Here is a 9,815-nt window from a genome sequence, read left to right on the forward strand (position 1 = left end):
CATTTGGCATCCTACTTTCGTTCATTATGACTATTTGGAACTACTTAGGCAAAAGGGGAAAAAACAGAACTTATTTGTTTATCCATCTGTGGAAATGGACCAGAATGGTCAGAGGAGTCTGCAAAGCTTATCTGTGCAGACCATCTTGGTCACAAACCTATCTGAGCACCCACATTTTGTGCACAACTCTCTTGTACTCTTTTTCCAGGCCTGTCACCATGGCCCACCGATTTCCTGCCCTCACTGCAGAACAGAAGAAGGAGCTCTCTGATATTGCCCAGCGCATCGTTGCCAATGGAAAGGGCATCCTGGCTGCAGATGAATCTGTAGGTGAGTGTGAGAAATGGTCACATCATACAACAGCGTAATCTTGTTTCCACTCTTAGCAACTTTATAATCATTTTCCTTTCTCTGTGAGAAAGTAAAGGTTTAAGGCGTACATAAATGTGAGAGGGAGCAGAAGATTCATTGAGCATAAATCTTTTGAGACCTGTAGCTCCATCAGGTAGATTCTGGAAAACCAAGGTGAGAAACTCAAGCCCTCCATCCTAAGGCCCTTGCTGGGAGTCATTTAAATCTAGCCTGTAGCAAGGCCAGGAACTCAGTAACCAGAAGGAGATCAGATATGCAGGTGTCTGCTGCTAGTAAGAAGCTAGTTTAAAGTCAGTTCTGGTTAGGAGCTTAATCTAATCTCGGTTAGGTACTTAATCTCTCTGCATCTCTATTTCCTCATTTCTGCAGGGTGGAATGTGCATTTGTCCTGGGGCAGGGCTCATGGATAAGGGAACCCCAGGATGGCACAGGGGAGAGTTGTGGCAGCCTTGAACAGCTTAACCTAAAAAATGACAGAAGCTAAAATTAAGAGTCTTCCCCATTTCTTCTTCCACTGCAAATACATTCAGTGAGCTTGAAGACTGGATCAGGGGAGGGGTAGGGAGGTCAAAAGGCCTTCCATGTCCACCTGAACCCAATGATGGATTCCAACCTGACCCCTACATGCCCAGCCCATACAGCTGCCACCTAGCAACTTTCCCCTGGGAGACAAAAATCCAGGCAGAAACTTTGAAGATCAGAATTTAAAAAGAGAGACTTGCTTTCCATCCTGGTAAGGATCATTGAGTATGGAGAGGGGCCACAGGAAAGCCCTGGCTTGCTCCTAATGCTGCCTTCTGCCCAATCCCCTCAGGCACCATGGGAAACCGCCTGCAGAGGATCAAGGTGGAAAACACGGAAGAGAACCGCAGGCAGTTCCGTGAAATCCTCTTCACCGTGGACAATTCCATCAACCAAAGCATCGGGGGAGTGATCCTTTTCCACGAGACCCTCTACCAGAAGGACAGCCAGGGAAAGCTGTTCAGAAACATCCTCAAGGAGAAGGGCATCGTCGTGGGCATCAAGGTGAATATCTCCATTCACACCTCACTCCTGTCACGAGACAAGCTCCCCGCATGCTGGGCGGGGCAGGGCCAACACCTCGCATTCTCAGCAGCTCCTTTCTCACCTTTCCATCATGATTTTCTTCCCATGGAGAATCAGATCCTCTCCTAGACTTTTCTGCCAGTGCCCTTGTCTTTCAATTGCTTTTTCTACAAGGTATTTAATCTCTCTGCATCTCTATTTCCTCATTTCTCAAAATAGGAGTATTCATACCTACCACATAAAGTTCTTGTAAGGATGAAATGAGTTTTTAAAACAGTTCCTATCACATAACTGTTTGATTAATGGCACCTATTTTTATTAAAGTGCCTACTGTTCTATCTTCTAAGTAGGTTTTCTATTACTGCATGAATTTCTCCAGTGAAAATTAGCATTCATTCATTGGATGCTTATAATTCCAAGCACTCATTTAACCCTCTGGGCAACCCCTGGAAATAGACTCATTTATTATCCTTATTTTAGAGATGAGGTGAGAAAACTGAACCACATGGGTAACATCATTTGCCCATATTTAGGCTATCTATAAAGAGTTTGAGGATTTAGCATCTGCTATTTTGATGCTTAGAGAAGAGGCTGCTTCCTTTATCTCTACCTCCTGGCCAAATGCAGGGCCTGGGAGGTGCAAGTGTTCAATAAATGTCAGGACTGACATTCTCAGTCTGTTCCTTCTAGGTAACTTCCCTTCTTCAGTAGACTGAACTAGGTCTGTCCCCCAAACCCATTCCTGCTGTACACCTTCCCTATTTACTCCTTAGCTTGTGAAAGATGAGAACAGCATCAAAAGCCTTGCTTTATCGTTTGCTGACATTCAACACCTGCTAATTACTTGTTAATTATTTGTATCCACAGTTAGACCAAGGAGGTGCTCCCCTTGCAGGAACAAACAAAGAAACCTCCATTCAAGGTAAGGACATTACTTACCGATTTGAGTCATCTTCATAGAGACTAGAAATGAAGATGATTAAAGAAAGAAGCAAGGAAAAATGAAATATGAATATCATTCTAATTTTAGAGCCATTAACACCTGGATTTTTTTAAAAAAATATTTATTTTTTAGTTTTAGGTGGACACAATATCATTATTTTATTTTTATGTGGTGTTGAGGATCGAACCCAGCGACCCACGCATGCCAGGCAAGCACGCTACCGCTTGAGCCACATCCCCAGCCTAACACACCTGGCTTTTAATACCAGTTCCTCCATTTAATATCTGGATGACCTTGGACTAGTCATTGAAATGCTCTGAGCTTCAGTTCTCTTACCTTAAAAATGGGATAACAACATCTACTTTGCAGAGTAGTCATGGGGATTATATCAGACAGTGTACACCAAGTGGTCACCACAATGTATTGCATACTCTACCTGGAACTATTATTTTTAAAAAGAAATCCAGCAGTAATAGAGAGGAAAGTCCCCAAGTTTTGAGATCAGACACACCTGGGTTTGAATCCTTGTTCCATCATAGACTACATAGATAATTTTGCAAGGTACTTTACTGCCAAGTAGATAATTCTTAACCTCAGCCTTGGATTAGTTAAGCAGAATTTGAATCCCAGCTGTTACTTTTCAGCTGTTCAAACTGTATGGTAAAGTGACTTAACCACTTGGAGCCTCAGTTTCCACATTTGTAAAATGAATATAATATGAACTATTAGTTACTTCTATTCTACTTGTGGAGTGTCCAGGATCTACAGAAAAAAAAAAAAAAAAAAAAAAAAAAAAACCATGTTCATTAGTTCTATGTCTTGTGGCCCAGTATTGTGATTAAAGCTTATTTGCCTGGGTGTTGCCAGTCCTCAAGCTCTGTGGCTTGAAAGCTAAGCCAAGAGAGAACTTGACTTTGTCAGTGGTCCCACGGATCAGGTACAGAGGTTCAAAACAGCTGTTTTCTCTTTTGTGACTTGCAGGACTCGATGGCCTCTCAGAGCGCTGTGCTCAGTACAAGAAAGATGGTGTTGACTTTGGGAAGTGGCGTGCTGTGCTGAGGATTGCTGACCAGTGCCCCTCCAGTCTTGCTATTCAAGAAAATGCCAATGCCCTGGCCCGCTACGCTAGCATCTGTCAGCAGGTGCTCTGCCTTCCCTGGGCTAAGAAACAGTAGGATAGACCTTTCATAGATTCTCTCTTTTCAGTTTTACTATAACCACAAGGAGTTCCTCCTCTTCCCTTACTAAATGCTAGTGGTATTTTTTGCTACTTTTGTTATAGCCAAGTGTATAGGGAAAGATTTGGTCCCATAAGCTGGTAGAAGCCCCATTAAGCAAGGAGCTCAAAGGCCAGTGCCATTAACTTCTGCCCTCTGCCAAAGCTCCATAAACCAATTCTAAAAACAGTAATGTTCTTGAGGCCAGGATACTTGCTTATTTTTGGTTCATAATGCCAAGAAATGACCCACTTAGACATGTAGCAAGGGGGTCATAGTTCAAATCTAGTCCCAATCTAAATAATTTTATGGAGGATGGTGTCTTGATCATAAAGTTTTTAGCCAACACATGCTGAAGTATTTCCAGGGCAAAGTTAAGTTTGATTTGCTTCTGTTGGGGTTACTAAAGTTGCAGGCACCTGAAAATTCCCAGTCAGAAAACTCTGTACACTCTGCTGGAATGCCTCAATTAACTTATACCAGAGGCATCTTTCTTAGTAATTTAAACTTGACTGCCCTAAAAGCATGGCAAGTAGGTTCTGGGGTAGCTAGAATAATCTCTGGAATAGGATACAGAAATTAAGGGTTTGTATTTATTTTTTAACCCTATTCCTGAAAAAGTTTTCTATAACTTCACAGCTCTTTTTTACCTAAGCCACAAATTCTCACTAGATACTCCATAAGTTTCTTTTCACCTACTTTAATTCACGTATATGGTGGATTTTGTTTATACCAATTGAATCTGTTGAATCTACTCCTAAGGAAGGGATCAATCACAATGTACACAGCTTCACTTTTGACCACCCACAACTCCATTTTCCTTTTTAGAATGGACTGGTACCCATTGTTGAGCCAGAGGTAATTCCTGATGGAGACCATGACCTGGAACACTGCCAGTATGTGACGGAGAAGGTAGGTCTTAAATATATAGATCCCAATTCCAGTGAAAAATCTTGTTTTTAAGTAACTGCTGTTATTTACATATAACAGCTGTTATATTTGAAATAGCCTTTAGTTCAAAATCATTGTGTAACATGGAGAAGGTGAGGAAGTACTTATCAGTACTTCCCTTTTTTGGTACATGGAAGAAGAAAAGATTTGCACACTAAGACTTGGGTTGGAGAATTCTCTTTCCCACTATGGATCTTGGTTGGGCAGGTCATATTATTTCTTTTGGATTTCATTTCCATTGTGTGTACACTAATAAATTTTTAAATAAGGCCAGCATGATAAAATGTCTTTAGAAAGCATGTTGTTCACATTCAACTTTCTAAGTTAGTCATAGTAGTTCTGAAAGAAGGTGAATTTTCTCATACACCAAGAAAGTAGAAGACATATTGTCATCTGAACTTGATTTTTCCCCTTCCAAAATTATGTGGACTGAAATGATATTTGAAAACACTTCTGTCTATACTTGGTTTTTAAGGGAATAAAGAGGGGAGGCCAGTTTAGATGTTTTCAACTAGTTTTATCAAGGCACTCTCATTAAAGGATGATATTGACCAAGGGCATAATGGGAAGAAGTGAGTGAAAGGTCCCTAGGACGTAAACTCATGCCATAGTTCACACAGTGTGAAGTAGAGATGGTGAGCATGGTTGTGCTCATTGGCTGCAGTTTGCAGTGCATTGCCAAGATGAGGCCTGGAGGCTCTTGACTTTGTCAGTGGTCCCACGGATCAGGTACAGAGGTTCAAAAAAGCTTCAGAAGCTCTTGCCAGGCAAGACATGGGAATTCCTCCATCCTGCATCCTTGCACTATAGAAGTGCTAAAGTAGAGGCTCTAAAATTGACTTTGGTTCACCTGTGTGGTCTCCTTGTCCTGAAGGTCCTGGCTGCAGTCTACAAGGCCCTGAATGACCATCATGTTTACCTAGAGGGCACCCTGCTAAAGCCCAACATGGTGACTGCTGGACATGCCTGCACCAAGAAGTATACACCAGAGCAAGTGGCTATGGCCACCGTCACGGCTCTCCACCGCACTGTTCCTGCAGCTGTTCCTGGTAAGATCTTCTTTCTTCTCTAATTCAAGGTCTCAGCCCTCAAACTTTGAAAGAATGCCACAAGCATTTGGGTTTGTTGTGGCATCTTCTACCCTTGAAACAGACCTCCAGTCTCACAGGCAACCAGCACTTCCCCTCCTGCTGCATGGTATCAAGCATCCTATGTCAGTCCAATGGCTCACATCCATTTATTTCCTCAATATTTCAGTGCCCCATTTTATTTATTAAATTCTTTTTCTGCCTAGCCAACTAGTTTCAGCAAAGGCAAACTGATTTCCCTGACCCAGTCCCATGCAAGTCAAGCAGAGAAAAGATGGAGATAGTAGGTTATGTACCTTGAGCAGAATATATAAGCTGATGTGATACAGTAGAGTCATGGCTTCTTTCCTGCAGGCATCTGCTTTTTGTCTGGTGGCATGAGTGAAGAGGATGCTACTCTTAATCTCAATGCCATCAACCTTTGCCCACTGCCAAAGCCCTGGAAACTGAGTTTCTCCTATGGACGGGCCCTGCAGGCCAGTGCATTGGATGCCTGGAATGGCAAGGCTGCAAACAAGAAGGCAACCCAGGAGGCCTTCATGAAGCGGGCCCTGGTAAGATGTTTCTACCTCTTATCTACCTGATTAAGTTGATACTAGAGGCCTGATGTTCTTGCAATGGTGAAGCATCATTTTCTCCAGGCAATGAAGGTTTCTATATATGGTGCTTCATAGGTATTTGAAAATGTGGCATGAGAGCTCAGTAGGAAGATTGGGGCTAGAAAAAGTTCTGAATTATTCATGCTGGTAGTAGTACTGATGACAGAAGATTGAAGGTTCTTTGTTTTCAAAGAGGCACTTCAGAGGGAAGAAAATAAGAGAACCAAAGTCTGAATTTGAGTCAACTTTCATTTTGGGAAGATGAACAAGAGAAGCCACCAAGAAAATCAGTGATTATATAATAGGATGAACCAAGGATTCTGGGAACAAACAAAAAGAGTTTTAAGGGGTCAGTAACTACATGCTGCAGAGAGATTCAAAACAAAGACTGAGGAAAGGCACCGAGATTGGCATTTAGGAGCACATCAGTGACCCTCAACATTTTCAGTAGAGAGAGAAAGGGGAAAGGTGCCTCTTCAAGAAGTTTGTCTAGAAAAGACCAGGAAAAGTGATCAGGAGAAATGAGACCAAATAAGACAGAGACAGAGATAGAGACAGAGATAGAGATAGAGATAAAGAGAGAGAAAGAGAGAGAGAGAGGAGAGAAGAGAGAGAGAGAGAGAGAGAGAGAGAGAAGAGAAGAGAAGAGAAGGGAAGGGAAGGGAAGGGAAGGGAAGAGAAGAGGAGGGGAGGGGAGGGGAGGGGAGGAGAGGGAGGAAAACAAAAGAAAAGAAAGTTAACTAGTAACCATTACTTTAAAAATACTCTCTATGAGTCAAGTACTGAAGTGAACAAATCATACATAACCACTGTTCTCAGGCAGCTTAGAGTTTAGTGAAATAGGAGAGAGGTTGGCTTTGTGAAATGTAAAGCAAAAGGAGTATGAGGATAGGTAAACATTAGGTAATGGGAATAACTGAGAGAAGAAGGACTTACAGAATATGTATTAAATATGGATGGCATCATTGGTCTCAGACAAAAAGGAGAGACAAAAAAGAAGAGAGATCAGGTTTGGATTCAGCTTGGTAGAGTTGAGATGGAGCATTTGATCACTCATTGAACTTGCTGAAAATGGGAAAGAAATTAGATTTCATTCCTGACAGTGGGGAAGGTTAGAAGCTGCTGAAGCAATCTGCTAGGAAATTGACCAGACATTACAGCCAGACATAGCCAAACATCAAATAAGGTACACATGCAACTGAAATGAGAGTGGGTTTGTAGTACATTAGCTTAGTTCCTAATTTTTCGTAATGATATTCTAAGGCCTGCAGGGAGATTCAGACAAACTTGAATGGGAAGTAGCAGGATAAAAGAGTAAGTTTAGTAGAGAGAGAGGAGTGCCTCATTTTAGTGATAGACTCATTTCCTTGCTAACCATAAAGGAGGATGGGCAAGGAATCAAGTTAGTCAGAAGTTTGGTAAGGAGGCCCTAAAGGAAAGTAAGCCCCCACCTACACCGTAAAAAGTTGAAAAACCATCTCTGGGACTGGAAGAAAACATAAAAGCACCTTGATGATGGAAGGCAGGGAGTGGATGTGCTGGCATGTGGCTGATGGGATGGGGAGGTGGATCTCACAGGATGGAGGGATTATGAAAAGTATGGATGAGAAGTGTCATCCACACAGAGCAAGAGAAGTTGAGTTTATCACCCAAGATGGTGGTTCTCAATCTTGACTGTGCAACCCAATGGCCTGAGGGCTGGCTGAAATGCAGGCTGCTGGGCCCCATATACTGAATTTCTAACTTAGTAGGTGTGGGGTGAAGCCAGTGTGTCCATTTCTAATAGAATCCTAAATGATGCTGATAGTCCATGAAAGACTCTTGGAGAACCAATGATGTAAGATATCCAAATCTTGGAGAGTCCTGGAGAGAACAGACAATAGCAACAATGACTGACAGAAGAAATGGCACCAAATATTATTATAAAAGTTTTGTTATTCTGAATTTACCTTTAATTGAAATGTACACAGGCAATCAAATGATAATATGATAACAACTATATCAAACTTACATATTCTTGTGGATAAATATAGGTAGAACACAGAAAAAGATGTAAACACTTCTTTTTTGATTATAGTATACTATACTAGTGAGAAGTTTCTCAACTTCAATTTCTAGTACTGTCATTGCAGTATGATTGATACTATGAAGAAACTTTCCCAGGAACTGACACAAACCAAAGAAATGATCAGAAAACTGGGTCAAAAAGGAAGATAGTAGGAAAAAAAGAAGGGGGGTTATATCAGCTTCAATATTTAGCAGTAGCATTGCAAGGAGAAAAAAGAAATCCAGCTGAAGGTGTAGCTCGTGTCCAGTGAGTGGTCACTCCCAGTGTTGCATTTTCTCTAACTCAGTGTCCTCTCCTATGCTTGTGTTTTAGGCTAACTCCCAGGCAGCTAAAGGACAGTATGTTCACACAGGCTCCTCTGGTGCTGCTTCTACCCAGTCACTCTTCACTGCCTGTTATACCTACTAGGCCCTGATGCCCACCAGCCTGGCTCCAGCTCTTCTAGGTGTCTGGGTAGGAGAGTCGACAGGGAACAATCTTTCAATCAATCCTGGAAATTAGACCAAATTAGATTGGAAACTTCTGGAATAACAATATGTGCTAAATTTCAGACACAGGGGAGAAACTAACTCAGTTGTTAAAATATAAATATGAATATTAAAGATCTGATGACTTTCACACAATAGTTTCCTTACACTTCCAGCTCCCCAGGCTCAAGAGTATTAATCCAAGAAAAGAACAGTCTTTAAAAGAAAACCAGTTCTTCCAAATAACAACTACAGAGTAAAACATCTCAAAAGCTGAAGGGAAAGTAGATCTTATGAAAAACCTTAGCACTGGAAGGTTATGAAGGAGACAACTGCAACCTAAAAATAAATAAAATGTTCTGTAACTCTTCTGTCGGTATTGGGTTTGATTTTTTGCGGCTGTTGACAGACTCAGTTTATTTCATTGTCTTTGACTCTTCTAGACATGACTCGCATTAATGGTCACGGGCCTCAGCTTTGGCTACTCATTGGAGTCAAATTGTAGATGCTCAGGATACACCTTAGCCCAATTAAATCAGAAACTCTAGACGTGGACTCCTCAAATTATCACATTTTTAAAAAGCTCTCTTGGTGATTTGAATGTACAGCCAAGTTTGAGAATGTTGTAAAATTAAAGCCATGCATAGTGTGAAGCCAACTAAAATGCAAATGATTTCCAGTTACTTGTGATAAATGTGACTTTGATGCTTGGAACATTCCTCTTCAAGTGCCCAGGTTGGTGACACAGGACTACATTTCCCTCTGCATGGTCAACCACATTCCCTAGTTTTGCAGTAAATAATATTCACAAAATTAGAATGTGTTGACTTTCAATGCTCAGGATTAATCTATAGAGAAAGCATGTGAGAAAAATCATACTTATAAAAGAGGAATTTGTACATTATAACTTTGGACAATACTGAAATAATTTAACTGACAGAGGGTGGAACATATAAGGGTATAAAGAAGTAGAGGACTGCAAAGGGAGTCCAGAATATTATGAAAACTGATGGATTAAGAAATAGTGCTGTAAGTCTATCTAGGTGATAAAGGAAATAACATA

The 9,815-nt window shown here is 41.2% G+C and overlaps 1 protein-coding gene across 1 annotated transcript; it reads left to right on the top strand.

Moving 5' to 3' along the window:
- The first annotated feature begins 218 nt into the window (after positions 1-218).
- On the top strand, positions 219-8,693 carry Aldob (aldolase, fructose-bisphosphate B). The gene is made up of 8 exons (XM_076843239.1): positions 219-330; positions 1,187-1,398; positions 2,287-2,341; positions 3,344-3,504; positions 4,408-4,491; positions 5,405-5,579; positions 5,973-6,172; positions 8,598-8,693. The coding sequence occupies exons 1-8, from the start codon at positions 219-221 to the stop codon at positions 8,691-8,693; spliced, it is 1,095 nt and encodes a 364-aa protein (XP_076699354.1).
- Positions 8,694-9,815: the final 1,122 nt, after the last annotated feature.

This window comes from Callospermophilus lateralis, chromosome 2, assembly GCF_048772815.1.
Source record: "Callospermophilus lateralis isolate mCalLat2 chromosome 2, mCalLat2.hap1, whole genome shotgun sequence".
NCBI lineage: Eukaryota > Metazoa > Chordata > Mammalia > Rodentia > Sciuridae > Callospermophilus > Callospermophilus lateralis.

Coding starts and splice junctions, on each gene's coding strand:
- Aldob (XM_076843239.1), top strand. CDS start 219: ATGGCCCACCGATTTCCTGCCCTCACTGCAGAACAGAAGAAGGAGCTC. Junction 3,505..4,407: donor ACGCTAGCATCTGTCAGCAG/GTGCTCTGCCTT, acceptor TTTCCTTTTTAG/AATGGACTGGTACCCATTGT. Junction 4,492..5,404: donor GCCAGTATGTGACGGAGAAG/GTAGGTCTTAAA, acceptor CTTGTCCTGAAG/GTCCTGGCTGCAGTCTACAA.